The following is a 17,309-nucleotide window of genomic DNA, read 5'->3' on the forward strand; positions in this document are numbered from 1 at the left end:
CTATTTTCTTCTTCTGTAATTAAACTTCTCTGGAATATTTAAGTCTGTGACTCAGAGGCCAACAAAGCTAGGCTTGGGAAGACTGGGATAGAAGAATCCTTCCCTCAGCTCACACAGTGCCTTTGCAGCATCTGCTGCTGCTGCTGTGGAAGGTACATTGCTGGCTCTAGGGAAGCAGATGGCTGACAAACCCCAATGGGACAAGGCAAGGCCTTGCTCAATTGACTCAAAGATGTTCTCCCCCTTGGAAGAGCCTTTGAAATTGCAAAACCCCAACATTCTGTTCCCCCTCTGCCCTCTGAACTGGAGAGTGCTGTCCCATCACCTTTCTTCACCTTTGGATGCACTAAGATGGTTATAAAGCTGTAAAGAGAGAGATAAACCCAACTGTGTTAACTTGTTGAAAAGCAACCAAGTGTAAACTTATCTATGGTTGCACTTTAACATTTGATCCAGTTGCTCACCCCCTGAATCTGTTAATCACTCATGAGGAAAGAGGGTCTGGTTGTGGAGGCTCCTGCAGGGTTGAGTCTTCTCCAGTGGAGAAGCAAACTGGGGAGGAGATCACAACTGGAGTTTCAGCTAGTGATTGCTGTGAGAAGGCTAAGGGAGACATGAGAAGTGTAAGAGAGCCTTCATTACTGAGAGACCAAAATGGACCAAGCCCTAGCACAAACTGTGCTGAAGGAGAGAGACTGGGACCTGCTGCAAGGCTCATCTGTATGCAGGACAATAAAACTGTCTTGCAGATTTGGCATAGAGCTGTCTTGCAGTACTGATAGAGCAGCTGCCCCTAGCTCAGCATATGCAGTTCCCCTTCGCTGCTCTGCAGACCTGGACTGATGCTGTGAACCAGCCGCCCTCCCTCCGGCCCCAGGTCCCCTGCAGCTAGGGCAACAGCTGTGTTTGAGGGAACTTTGGATGTTGCTTATTATTGCAGCATTGCTGGCTTCAAAACAAGGGGAAGCCTTCCTGGTTGCTGACTGTCACAGGAATGAATTTCAGCATGAATGCCTGAGCTGGCAGGAGAAGAGAGGGCCTGGGGGACAATGTCTGGCTGAGAAAGAAAGAGGCTCTCATCTTGGTGGTAAACAGCAGAGATGCTCTCCAGGTGGTGGGAGGCACTGGTGACTCAAAGTTTACTGTGTGAGAGGGCCTAGTCAGCTGTTCCAGGGAGGAGAGCAGGCACCATGGCCTACTGGGGTGGGGGGAGGGGAATGGAAGCAGGAAAATCTGCACTGAAGATGATGAGAAAGGCTGAGAGCTGACAGAAGGAAGCTTGACACTAAACCTGAGATTTCAGGAGCAGTTTTGAGCAGGACAGTGAGAATATTGGGTGTTTTGGTTTGGCAGCAGCACCAAAAAGAAGATAAAAGATGTCAAGGAGCTGAGCAGGGCCTCCAAGCATGTCTTCGTATTTTCTGATGCATTGAGTTTGTTGGTCATTGTTTCTGGGTTAAAAAACCCTGCTCTGTCTCCCCTTCCTCTTCCATTTCTTCTGTGGTTAATCCCAGTGCTATTTTAGGCTGATTTGTAAGACATTTCTCTGTATTTTAATAAAAAAACAGAAATGAAGAGAAGTTAAACTTCCTCATTTTGAACATGCTGAGCAGATTGTCTGCTGCCCCTCTCCTGTTTCCATTCTTTTGGGGCAGTTTGCCAGATTTAACATGAAACACGTCTCCAGCAAACTGATATCCTGGCATTACTTCCCAAGAAAAGTCACCAGGCTCCAGATTTGCATCCTCTGTGCAAGTCCAAGTTTGGCTGTGACTGCTGGGAAAGGCAGAGCAAATGTGGTTCTGTGAAGCAAGGACTTCTTTTGCCTTGCCTGATCCTCTTCAAAGCTAGAGAGAGGTCAGGAGAGTGAAGCAGGGAGAACATCTCCAGTTTTATCTCTTTGCCTGGCTGCTTCTTACCTCTAGGTTTTGGCCAAGGCCAAATGCAGAAGTCCTGCAGGAGCACCAGACACACCACACTTGTGCTGTTTTCTGAGAAATGATGCTCTTGGAAACCTTGCTTTGCTTTGCTTTGCTTTGTGTTTAGCAGAGGTTGCGGAGTTAATTCAGAACAATATTTGTGTTTATTCAGCTGATCCCAGCTGTGGACCTTTTCAAGGGGTGTAAGCTTTTTTTCAAGGGGGGTAAGGTTTTAAAGATGTTTCTGAGGCAATATCTGACCCTCTCTGCAGGAGCCTTCCTCATCCCCTACCTCATCTTCCTCTTCACCTGTGGGATCCCTTTGTTCTTCCTGGAGACGGCGCTGGGGCAGTACACCAGCCAGGGAGGGGTCACTGCCTGGAGGAAGATCTGTCCCCTCTTTGAAGGTCAGTCAAGCTGCAGCAATTCCTGGCAGTACTTTCTAACAATTAGTGAGTCTCAGCCTTTTGTGGAAATTATATTCTGCTTTTTCTTTCTCTTCTATTCTCCCTCCCTTCCTCTCTCTCCCAGCCCTGTTATCCCTCCCAGGAACTGCTGTGTGTGCAGGGGCAGTGCAAACCCGTAGGTGACTGAAGCTGCCTGGCGCTGGCTGTGAGCTGCGCTGGTCCAACCAAGCCATAATCTCTCCTTTGAGATGTTCGGGGACAAGGAGAAAGGAGAAGCAAGACAGCCAACTAGCATGGGGAGGATGGAAGTGTCAGTACAGCCCCCCTGCATGTAGTCCAGGACAAATACTGCATTGTAGGGTCACAGAATCATTTAGAGTGGAAAAGACCTTTCAGATAATTTAATTCAACTGCTAACCAGCAGTGGAAGTCCCCTGCTAAGCCACAGCCTTCAGCACCACATCCATGTCTCTTAAATACCTCTGGGGTGGCAAATCAGTCACTTTCCTGGGCAGCCTGTCCCCAGCCTCTTTGGTAGATTTGTTCCTAGTACCCAATCTGAACTTCCCATGGTGCAATATAAGCAACCCCAGGCAGAGCTACAGGCTGGGGTCAGAGTGGCTGAGAGCTGCCAAACAGAGAGGGACCTGAGGGTGCTGGTTGACAGCCACCTAAACATGAGCCAGCAGTGTGCCCAGGTGGCCAAGAGGGCCAATGGCATCCTGGCCTGCATCAGGAACAGTGTGGCCAGCAGGAGCAGGGAAGTCATTGTGCCCTGTGCTCTGCATTGGTTAGGCCACACCTTGAGTCCTGTGTCCAGGTCAGGGCCCCTCAGTTTAGGAAGGACATCGAGACACTTGAAGGTGTCCAGAGAAGGGCAACAAGGCTGGGGAGAGGCCTTGAGCACAGCCCTGTGAGGAGAGGCTGAGGGAGCTGGGGTTGTTTAGCCTGGAGAAGAGGAGGCTCAGGGGAGACTTCATTGCCCTCTACAACTACCTGAAGGGAGGTGGTAGCCAGGAAGGAGTTGGTCTCTTCTCCCAGGCAAGCAGCACCAGAACAAGGGGACACAGTCTCAAGCTGCGCCAGGGGAGGTTTAGGCTGGAGGTGAGGAGAAAGTTCTTCATTGAGAGAGTGATTGCCCATTGGAATGGGCTGCCTGGGGAGGTAGTGGAGTCCCCATCCCTGGAGGTGTTCAAGAGGGGACTGGATGTGGCACTTGGTGCCATGGTCTAGTCATGAGGTCTGTGGAGACAGGTTGGACTTGATGATCCTTGGGGTCTCTTCCAACCTTAGTGATACTGTGATGCTGTGATAAGGCCATCTCCTCTTGTCCTGTCGAGAGTAAGAGAGAAGAGGACAAAGAAGGCTGACCAGCTCATGACACTTGCCCTGCCCATTGCTGTGGCCAGGCCTGCTGTGTCAGCAGTTGCAGACTGGTGTCCTGCAGACTGCCAGGAATCACACTGCAGGCCCTGGTCTGGCAGCCTGGGTATAAGCTGAGGTTGCACTTAAGGCTCAGGTATGAGAAACACTACTCCTGGAGGAGGTTGTTTGATGGCATTAATACTAATCATAGAATCACAGAATCACTCCAGCTGGAAAAGACCTTTAAGATCAACAACTCCAACCATAGCCCAGCTACCATGACCACTAACCTCTATCCTCAAGCACCACATCTACAGCTTCTTGAACACCCCTATCAATGGAAACTCCACCACCTCCCTGAATGCCTCTTCCAACACCTCACCACTCTCTTAGTAATTTTTCCTACTATCCAACTAAACCTCCCCATGCATGGGATTTATCATGACAACATAGTACTCCACTGCTTAAATCCCCAGCTCCTGAAGAATGTAACTCCCAGAGTTCTCCTGTGCAGAGGAGAGCTTGTTACCCATGTTCTGCAGGCAGAGAGACCTCTGCTCAGGCAAGGGAAAGGCCTGCTGTGTCTGCTTGAGCACAGGCGTGCAGTGCCATTTGAAACTCCCTAGGGACACCAGGACCTCCTGCTCTGGAGCCCCCTGTGCTCTGCATGGGGCTTGGGGGTGAACAGCAGTGGCATCTCAAAGGACACTGACAACCAGCTTTAAACAAGTGGAGTGAGCCTTTCTGACCCAACTGCCATTCTGATGTCTCGCTGAGCGACGGGCACAAGCAGGACCCGGCTCAGCTCCTGAGTCTGTGTTTGTCCTGGGTTTAAGGCAATGGGATGCCTTAAAATCATAGGGAAGCCTCCCAGGAGGACTAGAGAGTCCAGAAGATACAGAGGGGAGTCTCTCAGGCCTTTTTGTGGCCTGCAGGGGCCTGACTAATTTGTCCTGTGCAATTTTGACCTGTTTAGACCTACTGGAAGGGGGGAAGGAAAGGAGCACTGGGACTTTGGTTTGGTCTGGTTGGAGGAAGGGGCTTTTGGGGGAGGTTCTCATGCACCCTGTGTTTTTGGGGGGCTGTGATTAGGTGGTAAGGGTCCATGTATGCTGCAGGCTTCTTTTTTGGAGTACAATTCTGTATTTCTCTCCAATTCAACAAGAGTGTTTTATTTTACTTCCTTTGGGGGTTGGACTAGAGGATCTCGGGAGGCCCCTTCCAACCCCCAACATCCTGTGGTCCTGTAAAATGGTATCTGCCTGTTCTTTAAGTGAAGACAGTACTTTTGCCCCAGTGCATGATGTCAACTGTGAGAACTACTTTTGCCTGAGTCTTTCCAGAAGGAAGAAACTGTCCTGCTTTTCCTTTCTTTAGAGGCTAGAGCTGGCTTTTCTGTAGCACACTGCAGTGCAGTGACATGGTAGGGCTCAGAAAAGAGCTTCCCATCAGCAAGAGGTGTTCTCCCTGTTCTGCTATAGAACTCTCCAGAGATACCAACAGTGTTTCCCATCTGCATGCAATGTTCCAAACCCCTGTATCTTTCCATGAGATAGGCCTTGCCCTGTTCTGTAGTGAGGCCTGTGGTTGATGTTGTACCCTTCTTACCACGGCGTGGTCTCTGTCTTTGTTTGGGGTTGAGCCTGGCTCCTTGGGAGCTGGTTGGTGTGCCCATCCTCACCTGCTTTTCTTTCCTTCACAGGAATTGGATATGCCTCACAAGTCATTGGATACTATCTAAATATCTACTACATCATCATCCTGTCCTGGGCACTCTTCTACCTCTTCAGCTCCTTCACTGCTGTGCTACCATGGGCCAGCTGCAACAACCCCTGGAACTCAGGTACACCTTCCCTTGGCTGGCTTCTTGCTCCTTCCCAGTGCCCAGAAGTTGATCAGGTCCTGTAGACATATGTTTTAATTCAGATGACAGCGTCTCCTGAGACACGGTGTGGTTGGGTTCCCTGTCCAAGGTGGCTGTCTGCATGCCGCCTGCAAGCGGCAGCAAGGGTGAGGGCTGGGCCCAGCAGTGGGGCACACTGAAACTCTTGTCACAGGGAGATCCAGGCCTAGTGCCCTCCTCACATGGCTGGAGCTTTGCATCAGCTCTGGGACAGCTCCTGCACTGGAGGATTTGGCCAGTACAGGCCTCCTAATGCAGGAACCAGTGGCAAAACGCCTCTCAAACCACTGTTTCTCTGCTCTCGTCACACTCATACAAGCCTCTACAGCATCACATTGCCCAGGCCTGCCTGCCACAGTTCACATACATGTGCCCAGCACAGAAGACCTGGCTTTGGTTTCATACAAGGCAGTGGGGCCCTGCCTGGTAAACCAGGGTAGATGTGAGGTAATCTGATGTCCTTGGCAGGCCTTCTGAACCATGTGGAACGGTTTTGTTTTGCCTTTGGTGGCAGTTCAGTTCAGTTCCCTCCCTTTTTCTCTTGGGTCAGACATTTCATTTCTGTGATATGTTCAGTTTCTGCACCCCACAGGCCATTGCCTCACAGCTTCCTCTGCCTCTTTATCCCAGCAGTGGGAACAAACCTTCCAAAGAGTTGATATTTCCCCTACCCAGGGTCTCTTTTCAAGGAAAGCCACAGATGTTCTCCTCATATGCAGAAGCCTCCCACCTGTGGCTGAGCTTCCTCAATTTTCTGGTGGATTGTCTTTTGCCTGCCAAATGCAGGATGTGCCCTGGTGGCCAAGAGGGCCAATGGGATCCTGGGGTGCATTCAGAGAGTGTGTCCAGCAGATCCAGGGAGGTTCTCCTCCCCCTCTGCTCTGCCCTGGTGAGGCCACACCTGGAATATTGCATCCAGTTCTGGGCTCCCCAGTTCAAGAGGGAGAGGGATGTGCTGGAGAGAGTCCAAGGGAGGGCCACAAGGATGCTGAAGAGACTGCAGCACTGCCTGGGGAGGAGAGGCTGAGAGCCCTGGGGCTGTTTAGTCTGGAGAGGAGAAGACTTAGAGGGGATCTGATCAATGTCTATCAATAGCTGAGGGCTGGGGGTCAGGAAAGAAGGGACAGGGACAGCCTCTGCTCACTTGTGCCCTGGGATAGGACAAGGGGCAATGGATGGAAACTCCAGCACAGGAGGTTCCACCTCAGCATGAGGAGGAACTTCTTCCCTGCGAGGGTCCCAGAGCCCTGGAGCAGGCTGCCCAGAGAGGTTGTGGAGTCTCCTTCTCTGGAGCCTTTCCATCCCTGTCTGGATGTGTTCCTGTGTGACCTGTGCTGGATTCTCTGGTCCTGCTCTGGCAGGGGGTTGGACTGAAAAATCTCCAGAGTTCCCTTCCAACCCCTAACATTTCTTGGCCATGTGGCAGAGCCTCTGTATTCAGTGATTTCACAGTGTGTGGCAGGGCTGGGGTTAGCAAGGTGGAACAGGAAGGCATCTGGGTGCATGAGAACACAGGCATGCACACAGGGGAGGGGGTGGTGCGTGGTGTGGGAGGAGAATGGCATTTTGTATCCTGACTACTCACAGTGGCTATCCCCCAATAATCTATGTTTTGCAGCCATCTGGTTTCAGTTTGGCAGGGAGATGCTCTTTCCTTCCACTCTCCCCTTCCTGAAGCCCTCTGGCTACTGCTGGCTTGGGATTCATAGCTGGGGAGAGCCAGACTTTAATGAAATGCTTAATGAGATGTTCTGCAGCCCAGAATGAAGAGTCTTGCTGCCAGAGTGAGGGTTAGGATATGGAGGGGGATAGAGTATCCCCAGTGGAAGAGCCTTGGAGACTTTCTCTGGCTCATCAGCTTCCTTTTCTTTTGGTAGATCTCTGTGTGGACATTCTGAATAGCTCCAGCCTGGACAACAGGACCTTGCCTGCGAACGCCACCTCCCCAATGATTGAGTTCTGGGAGTACGTGAGCCCTTTCCCCCTGCCCAGGCTCCTCTCATCCAAAGGCTGCAGCTCTAGGAGCATCTGGGCGGAGGGCTGTGTGTCTCTGTAGGACCAAGCCAAGTGCTACATGTCAGAGCCAGACATGGGGAGCTGTGGAGGAGATCTGCAGGGAGCCCAGAGGCGTGAGGAGCTCAGACCACACTGGAGGCTGCTCACAGTGTGCCTGCCCAAGGCGCTCTGTGCCTACACACCCAGGCGCTCCCCTTTCTGTCCCTGAGCTGCCTGGGCGAGTGTGGCCACAGAAAGAGCAGCCCAGAGAAGCTCAGGACTTGCTGTAAGCAAAGGACACTTGTCTTGGGTGTTGCAGGTCACTCTTGGCAGGCCAGCATGAGGGGCCAGAGCAGACTGAAGAGTCCTTCACAGCCTGGCAGAAAGGGGCAAAACTGTCTTTTCCCTCCTTCTCCCCATTCCTTTCTTGGTGCCCGAGGGAAGTGGTCTAGCAGGCTGCTCAGGCTCAGCCCTGGAGGGCAGGCATCTGAGGTGCATACATGAGATGTCAGAGAGGGGCTTGGGGAGCTTTGGCTGTGGGGCTGGAGGCAATAAAACACCTCTGAGAAACAGGTCCTGCAGCAGGCCAGGCAGTGTCCCTAGGAGGGTCATCACTGCAGCCTGGAGAGGTTGAAATGGCTCCTGGGGCCAAACTACCTCTCCACACTCAACTGAGGAAGTCTCATAAAGAAGAAGGGTGTCAGGGGCACAACTTCAGCAGCACCTTTGTTGTTTTCTCCAGTTTATGGCTCCTAAGGTGCCTCTGAGAGAGCTGAGTGCCCTTCATCCCTTGCAGCCACCACAGGGCACACAGAAGATGTCATGGGCCCATGGGCAAAGAAAGAGTCTGCAGAGTGTTGGGCCCTGTTCCCTGCCCTGCTCTTTGCACGTGCTGCTTAGCAGAGCTCTGACCCCTCAGAAATGATTGTCCAGGTGTTCTGCAGCATTTGCAAGGGCAGAGGAACATCGAGGGGACTGCTTTGGAGAAGGTTGTGCAGAGGAATTTTCAGTGTGGAACTGGGTGTCTGGGGACTGCACAAGCTGATGTGCTGAGATCGTCCGTGGCCTCACCTTCCTGACGGAGCCTTCAAGGAGTGTGGCTGAAGGAAGCCACATCTGTACTTACACAAAGGGTGCCTGCAGTACATGGGGAGGCCAGAGGAAGAGTTGTGGCCGTGGGGTGAAGATGGCATTAGCTGTCTGATTTGAACTGGGTAGTGTCTGCTGGACAGCTGCCACGGTGGGGAGCGGTGGGAAGCAGACGGTGCTCTGTCGGTGATGTGGTGGAGCAGCACCCGCAGGGAGAGGAGTTCTAGGTAGACATGGGGTGATTAGCACAGCTGGCAGCCTGGGGCAAGCTGTGAGGTTTTTGGCTGGGGTAAGATGGGGAAGGGGGGTGTGTGTGGTCTGGAGTGTTAATGCTTCTCTCCCTGTCCCTGGACGCCGGCAGGAAGCGAGTGCTGGGGCTCACGGATGGTATTCACAAACTGGGCGCTGTGCGCTGGGAGCTGGCTCTGTGTCTCCTGCTGGCCTGGATCATCTGCTACTTCTGCATCTGGAAGGGGGTCAAGTCCACAGGCAAAGTAGGAATGGAGATAGTCCTCCTGGTCCATAAGCCTCCTTGTACCCATCTTACATTTCTTCTCCAAGCTCTTTTCCCCTTTCCTTGAGGTAGAGGCAGGACACAGCACAAAGCCAGAGCGTGCTGTGCTGGGGCCATGCTGATCCACACATGGCTGTGGCTGACCCCCAAGAGGAAGGACAGAAAAGTTGGTGGAACAGGGAAAGACCTGGGAACTGAGGGGAGCCTTTGCTCACCTTTTCCCTTGCAGACACTCGCAGTGACTGACAGATACTCCCCAAGAACCCTTGGGAATCAGCCACTCACCAGTGTGCTGTCCTGCTGTGGCTCCTGGTGTTTCCACAAGATCTTCTGCAGTGGCCAGCTCCCCGTCCCTGGCAGTGACTGAAACCAAACAAAATGGAGAAGCTGGTGCCGGTACCCAGCTCAGGCAACAGATAATGGCTCTCTCCTGCTTCTTTGTCCAGCAAAATGCTTGGTGGGAGAGGTGCCTCTGTACCCTCCTGTGCATTGTCCCTGGCTCTATGGGTTTGGGTTCAGTGGGTCACACTCTTCCTTTGGCTGGGAAGCTGGAGCCAGCGCTTCCTCCTGATGTAGCTCAGATGCACTGGTTATCCTTCTGGAGTGAATCAGTTTGTGATGCCTTGGAGTGGGTGCTAAGGACCTGCTCAGGACCTCCTTGCCTCCTGGAGCTGCTGTGAGACTGGGGGAGGGTCATTAATGATGACCCTAGTGGGAAGGTCGTGGGAAGGTCCCAGCAGCAGAGGGAGGGGAAGTGATTCCTGCAAATCCCAGGTGTTGCCAGGTGTTCCCTGCAGCACTGGACACCTGCCCTTCAGTGTCAAACCTCATCTCCTCCCTTAGGAGCACACTGGGCACCTGTTTCAACAGAGCAAGACAACAGCTTGCCCTGCTCCCTGGATTGCTCCCAGCCTTGGCTGATGCCTCTGGCTCTTGCTGGTGCTGCCGGGCTGTCCACCCTTCTCAAGGAGGGGAGCCAGGCTCCACTTCTGCCTGGAGAGGAGATGCTCCAAGTTGCAAATCTTACATCTCTGATTCTTGGTTCCAATACCACAATGGCCTCTCCACAAGAGGCTATCATCTTGGCAGACAGGGTCTGAGAGGCTGTTTGATCCACAAGGAAGTGTAATTAAGTCATCCCAGGTTCCCTTCAGCTCTCAACCCTCTCTGCTAAGTCTCTCCCTGTGAGAGGGAAGTAGATCTATTGGAACAAGTCCAGAGGAGGGCCACAAAGATGGCCCAGGGGCTGGAACACCTCTGCTATGAAGATAGGCTGAGGGAGCTGGGGGTGTTCAGCCTGGAGAAGAGAAGGCTCTGGGGGGACCTTAGAGCTGCTTTCCAGTACCTGAAGGGATCCTGCAGGAAGGCTGCAGAGAGACTCTTTACAGGAGTGTCCAACCATAGGACAAGGGGAAATGGAGTGAAATTGAAGGAGAACAGGTTTAGGTTGGATCTTAGGAAGAAATTCTTCACTACAAGGGTGGCAAGAGTCTGGAATGGATTGTCCAGAGAGGCTGTGGATGCGTCCTCCCTGGAGATGTTGAAGACCAGGTTGGATGTGGCCTTGAATCACCTGGGCTGGTTGAGAGGTGTCCCTGCCCATGGCAGGGAGGTTGGATTAGATGATCTCTGAGGTCTCTTCCAGCCTAAGCCATTCTATGATGCTATGATTGTTCTTTGCCTGGTATAGGGCTTACTTTTCACCACCCAGGTGGTATGGATGCAGTGCAGCAACACAGGCTGGGATTTTCTGCACTGAGAGATTGCACAGGTCAGGCAGGCCAGTTGTCTTCTGCACAGGTAGTCATTTGGGGTTTTAAGGCAACTCCTTGCTCCTTTTCCATCCCTGGCTGTGTGTTAGGCTGAGCAGCAGCAAGGTCCCAGGGATCCTGAGCAGGGGCACGCTTTGTTCAACAGCTGCAGAGCAAACAGGAGGCTGTGCTTGACTGCCAGGCTGCTCTAACCTGATAACCCTGCCAGGCCCTGCCAGTGCTTACACTGCTGCACTTTAAAGGCTCCAGACTTGAAGAAACAATGGCAACCTCAGGAAAATAACTTCAAACAGCCCCATGAAGACTCATTTGCTTTAAAAACCTTTTCCTTTTGATTCATTTTGCCCACTCTTGTGCTCTTTCCCTGCTTCCTTTCCTTATGCTTTCAGCTGATGCATAGAAATGTTTCCCAGAAGTGATTTCTGAGGGCAGATGTGAGCATTCCTGTTCAGTGGGGGGAGACCACAATCCCCACACACTGTGACTTATTCAACCAGTTACCACTAAGCAGAAAAAAGGTCATTTTAGGCCCCTCTCTGTAACCCATCAGGTCAAGAAGCCTTCACATTCCTCGGATGAACTTTAATGATGAATAAATGTTAGGAACTTGCAACTTGCTGCTGGGTGTTTTGCAGATGGGGAAGAGCTCTGTCGCATCAGGCCAGGGATGGGAGGTGATTCATTCTGCTGCAGTGTTTGTTTACACCATGCACCAGGGCAAGGGAGGAGAAGGTCCTGCCAAAACCCAGAGTCTGCTTTGTCTTGCAAGGCTTTGAGCTGCCTCTGTTTTTCACCTGGCAGCGCAGAGGCATTGAAGGGATGAGAAGGATGCATGAGCACCCCTGGAAATGAGACCCCTCAGAGCTCTCTCAGATAGGGCAGCAGTTGCTGCTTAATTTGGAAGACTCTTGCTGGGCATAGAACCATTTTAATAACTCCTCATTAAAACTCAGTCACAGGCAGAGATCTAGGCTGCTTCTGAAGCTCTAGAAAGATGAGGAGAACAGCTGGAGAGCAGGGAAATTGCACTGACTGGAAAGAGAAGATACAGCAGAGCAGACAGTGGCAGAACAGTGGGTGAGGAACAAACTGTAGATGAAGTAAATGAGTGGTGAGAGGTAACCTTGGCTCCTTTGTTGCCCTCCCCTCTGCTGCTCTGGCAGCAGCAGCTGTCACCACCAGCAGAGCCTGGGGATGTGTGCTGGGGTGGGGGTCTGTGTATAAAACGAGGTGACACCTGCACCCCTCCCCTCTGACCCTCTCTCCCTTTGTCTCCTGGAACCCACAGGTCGTTTACTTTACTGCCACCTTCCCCTACATGATGCTGATAATCCTGCTGGTGCGAGGAGTCACGCTGCCCAGCGCCGCTGAGGGCATCATCTTCTACCTGAAGCCAGACATTTCCAGGCTGGCAGACCCCCAGGTGGGTGGGGAGCAGGCAAGCACTGGTTAAAAGAAGGTTTCCAGTTTCCTGGCCCTTGGATCAAGCTGCTGTCTTCTCTGAAAGGAGAGCAGTGAACCAGGGACACTTCCTTGGAGGAGCTAAGAGGGTCTTGCTCAGCACAGCCCTGGTGTTTGTGGATCTGCAGCATAAGAGCATGTTAGCTCCTTTCCACTCATGGGCTCAGCAAAACCAGGAGAGAAGGGGTGAGGGGAAGCAGGCTGCTGATTTTCATTTTCTCTTTTTCTGGCCTGGTTAGCACTTTGTTTGCTTGTTTGGCTCCAGCACAGCCCTCCCAGGGAGTGCAAGGCTCCTGTGCTTGCAGAGACCAAATGCACACAGGTAAGGCAGGCTGTGTCCCAGCTGGGCAACAGGTTCCCTTTGCCTGTCCTGTGGACTGCTCCCACCTGCCCAGGTCAGGGGCTGGCCAGGGTCAGTCCCTGCCACCACTGATTGGAGGTCATGAAACACCCCCAGCCCTAGCAGACAGGATGCTGTGTATCCAGGGAGGCCAAACCTTGATTAGAGCAGAAGGTGCAGCCAAACCCAGGACCTGCAAGGCAGCCCAGCTTGGCAGAAGGTGGGCAGCACCCATGGGGGTTGCACAGGGCAGGCAGCAGGACCCTCCTTGGAGGATCCCCTCAGGGTGTCTGCCCTAGCACCTCTGTGTAGCAGCAGATTCCTTCCCCTCCTCACGTGGGCTGTGCAGCTGCCAGCCCAGAGAGGTCTTAATGCAGCAGCACCCCCCAAGAAGAGCACTCAGATGACACTTGCTAATTATTCCACTGCTGAGTGTTTTTGTGGAGGCATCCAAGCAGGGTCTCAGCTTACCTCCTGCATCTTCCCAGATGGCCCAAGCCCCAACTGCTCCCACAGCAGCTGCCAAACTCACTGTCTTTGCCCACATGCTTTTCAGATGCAATTATGTGCTGTCATACAAAAACTGTGATGCACTGAGTGCAGAGAGCCAGCAGAACAGAAACTGCATTTTAATAGCAAAGTAACTGACAGGGGAGTGCCTGGAGAGCAGTGAAGGGGAGAGGGGCCTGGGGGGCCTGGTGGATGGAAGGATGACCATGAGCCAGCAATGTGCTCTTGTGGCCAAGAGGCCAATGGCATCCTGGGATGGATTAGAAGGGCTGTGGTCAGTAGGTCAAGAGAGGTTCTCCTCCTCCTCTACTCTGCCCTGGTGAAGTTGCATCTCAAATGCTGTGTCCAGTTCTGGGTTCCTCAGTTCAAGAAGGACCTCAGGGAACTGCTTGAGAGAGTCCAGCACAGAGCCACAAAGATGCTGAAGGCAGTGGAACATCTTCCTCATGAGGAGAGCCTGAGAGAGCTGAGGGCTCTGTAGCCTGGAGAGGAGGAGCCTGAGGGTGACCTCATTCATGTTGATAAAGCTGTGCAGGGTGAGTGCCCAGAGGCTGGAGCCAGGCTCTGCTGGGGGATATCCAGTGACAGGACAAGGGGTAATGGGTGCAAGCTGGAGCAGAGGAGGTCCCATGGGAACATAAGGAAGAGCTTTTTCCTTGTGAGTGTGACAGAACACTTAAACAGGGGGGGTGTGGAGTCTCCCTCTCTGGAGATACTCAAAACCTGCCTGGATGTGTTCCTGTGTGATCTGCTCTGCGTGATCCTGCTCAGGCAGGGTTTGGACTGGATGAGCTTTTGAGGTCCCTTCCAGCCCCTAAGAGTCTGTGACTCTGTGACTGGGGCCAAATGCTTTATTCATGGTCAGAGCTTATTGACTGCACACCTCCTTGTCTTTCACAGCCTAACTAAAGCTGACATTATCTTTCCAGGCTTCTGCAGCCCAGCACAGCAGGAGTGAGAGCTCCTGCTCCTGAGTTCAGGCAGACTGTGTGGTTTTGGTGTGAAGCAGGATGTGTGCCCGTGCCCATGTCTGAAAGGCTCCCACTTGTGGGCCCAGCAGAGATCTGTGTGTGAATGTCAGCAGCAGTGCCTGGGCTGGCTGGAGCTCTGTGGCTGAAGGCTGCTTAGAGGCAAAACAGAGAGAGGGAGCAGACAGACAGGCAGCAGGATGGGCTGTTTGCTTGCCTGCTTGCTGACTCACAGCTCAGGGCTCTCCCCTGGGAGGACAGGGGAATGGAGATGTAGCTCAGCCCACAGCACAGGGTATGGAGGGACTCCTCCACAGAGCAGAGTGCCAGAGCAGTGCTGAACAAGGCTGCTCAGCTTTGCCCCATGCAGTGCCAGAGCAAATGGAGTTTGGGTGCATGACACCCCACTGGGCTATGATCTCTCAGACCAGCAACTTTCTGCCCTTCACCCTGCACCACAGCCTCCAGTATGTGGGAAAGTAGGCAGGGGAGAAGGGAGGGGAGTACAAAGGGTCACACAAAGGGATTACTGCCCCTCATCTGGGACAACTCACCACTGGCTCTGCAAACCCTGAGCAACATAGGCACCAAAGACATCTGCAGTGCTCTCTTCTGCTGGAGCTGTGCTATCAGGGATGCTGTCTTGCTCCAGAATGCAAAGACACAGGGTGGAGAAGTGGTGTCACCTCAAGTGGGATGTGAAAATACAGCCCCCTCAGGAGACTCTTCCTGGAGGACTTTCAGCCCTGTAACTGAGTTATCTCAGAGAAGTGTCCTGGTTTCTGCATGCACTGAGCCTGTCTCTGTCTCAGGGGTTACTCTGCATGGGTGGACAGGTTGTTGCTAGACAGGGCACAGCCACTGGCTTATTTGGTTGCCAAGTCTGGAGACCACTGACCTTCTCTGTTCCAGGTCTGGATGGATGCAGGCACTCAGATCCTCTTCTCTTATGCCATCTGTCAGGGGTGCCTGACAGCTCTGGGCAGCTACAACAAATACACAAACAACTGCTACAGGTAAGAGGAGCCTGGGCTCCTTCTGGAAGCTGGCTCAGAGGCAAACAGCACAGAGCTGCATCTGAGGCAGGCTGTGTCCCCAGGGTACACCTTGGGCCATGCTGCTTTGACTACTGAGTTGCTCAGAGAATGGAAGCTGCAGACTCAGAGAGGAAGGAGAGGGGCTGAGGGAACACAGGAGCTGCAGAAAATGGCCTTCAGTAGTGCTTTTCCCTGTGAGTCAGCTCAGAAACAGGAGAGGCTGGAGGAGGAATGAACTGGAGAGTGTCTGAAGCCACTGTGGAGACTCCACAGGCTGTGTCTGAGTGAGCACGGTCAGCTCTCCTGTCACTTGCTAGGCAGGGCAGATGGTACAAAGGCTGGGCCCTCTGTCTCCAGTGCTTTACTGCATCAGGGTAATGTACTGCCAGGGGCATCTGGGTCCTACCAAGGAGATGAATCAAGTCTGCCTGGTCTCCTCCTTGCCCTTGAATTACAGCTCTGTTTTATCCATGGCCTGACATGGAGCTCAGTGAAGCCATCAGGACCATTTCTGACACCTTCTGCAGCCCTCTGAGGAGGGGAAGCCTTCAGATTCCCTCCTGTGCTGACCCAGCATAGATGGGAAAATGCCATGGTACTCACCTCTCCTGTCCTGCAGCAGGGACTGCCACAGCTGTGGGGCAGAGAATTAATGCTGTCCCTTTGCTCTGTCTGCAGTGGAGTGCTGCACTGATGCCTTCCTCTAACGCCTTGGGTGCCTTGGGCTAGCAACTCAGCTGTGGGTGGCCCACATGTGCTGTGTGCCCACAGAACTGTGAGTGAAGCTGTTCAGCCACAATCCTGGGCTGTGTGGTTCCTTGCCCAGCCCCCTCAGCCTGGTGCCCTGTTTGTGCAGGGACATGTGCAAGTGCACAAGGACTTCAGGACAGGTGGCACAGCACATTCAGCCTCTGGCTGAGCAGTTAATAAAGACACTGTAGACACAGCCAGTGTCAGAGGAGGGCTGCTGTTAGCTCCTCAGGCCTTGCTTTGTCACATCTGCTTTCAGATTCTCCTCTTTTGTGGCTGTTTAGCCACCTCTTCTCTTTCCTGATTTGCACATTTCCACATTTTCTCTGTTGTTTTTCCTTATTCTTTTGACTCCTGTGAACTTTTCTGTTGCCCTGTCCCTATGTGTATCCACGTGGCTTCCTGCTCCCAAGCCTCTGATGGTGGCTGTGCCACCTTTAGCTCCTGAGCAGGGCACTACAAGGTGGGTAGCCTGAATTTTGGCTCTGTTCTGAGCTCTTTACTTCTGAGGGAGTTCAGAAGCAGCATTGCTGTTCCCTGGTCCATACTGTCCCACTGGGAAACTGGCTGCAGGGGTGATCCCAAGTGGAAACATTCTGCAGTGGGAAACACTGATTCCCCTCTGCCCTTCCTCCCTGCAGGGACTGCATCATGCTCTGCTTCCTCAACAGTGCCACCAGCTTCGTTGCTGGCTTTGCCATTTTCTCTGTGCTGGGCTTCATGGCTCGAGAGCAGGGTGTGCCCATTTCAGAAGTGGCAGAATCAGGTGGGTTGTCTGGGAAAGGTCAGCACCAAGGCAAAAGGGAAAGCCTGGTGGGGAGGGGACTGTTTGGAAGTGAAGCCTGGGATGTTGTCTATATCCTCCACGGCTATGGGCGTCTGCACCACCAGTGCTCCCCAGCACAGCCTCCAGCCTTGTGTGGGCAAGGAGCTGTGGTGATTGGAGCTTTGAAGCAGTCTGTAAGCTCAGTCTGTGCTGCAGGGGGGTGGTGGCAGGTGGTGGGGCACCCATGGTCACCCTGTGGTCTGTTGGTAGGTCCTGGTCTGGCTTTCATAGCATATCCAACAGCAGTAACAATGATGCCTGTGTCTCAGCTGTGGTCCTGCCTCTTCTTCCTCATGCTGATCTTCTTGGGACTGGATAGCCAGGTACAGCAAACACCCCATCCTCATTCAACACACAGGGGCCTGTTCTCACCCTGAGCACCCCTTAAGGCCGTGGGGCAGGGTAAGGTGATTATTTGCTTTGCTGGCAGCCCTATGTTCCCCATGCTGTCTG

The 17,309-nt window shown here is 53.0% G+C and overlaps 1 protein-coding gene across 1 annotated transcript in view; it reads left to right on the forward strand.

Moving 5' to 3' along the window:
• SLC6A12 (solute carrier family 6 member 12) overlaps nt 1–17,309 on the forward strand; it is a 50,423-nt gene that overhangs the window by 10,570 nt on the left and 22,544 nt on the right. The window contains exons 3-10 of the mRNA XM_009911622.2: nt 2,192–2,326; nt 5,394–5,534; nt 7,472–7,559; nt 9,040–9,172; nt 12,253–12,387; nt 15,156–15,259; nt 16,672–16,796; nt 17,067–17,179. Of these exons, the coding sequence (XP_009909924.2) occupies nt 2,192–2,326; nt 5,394–5,534; nt 7,472–7,559; nt 9,040–9,172; nt 12,253–12,387; nt 15,156–15,259; nt 16,672–16,796; nt 17,067–17,179 (974 nt within the window). The remainder of the gene's footprint in view (nt 1–2,191; nt 2,327–5,393; nt 5,535–7,471; nt 7,560–9,039; nt 9,173–12,252; nt 12,388–15,155; nt 15,260–16,671; nt 16,797–17,066; nt 17,180–17,309) is intronic.

This window comes from Dryobates pubescens, chromosome 15 (genome assembly GCF_014839835.1).
Source record: "Dryobates pubescens isolate bDryPub1 chromosome 15, bDryPub1.pri, whole genome shotgun sequence".
Lineage (NCBI taxonomy): Eukaryota > Metazoa > Chordata > Aves > Piciformes > Picidae > Dryobates > Dryobates pubescens.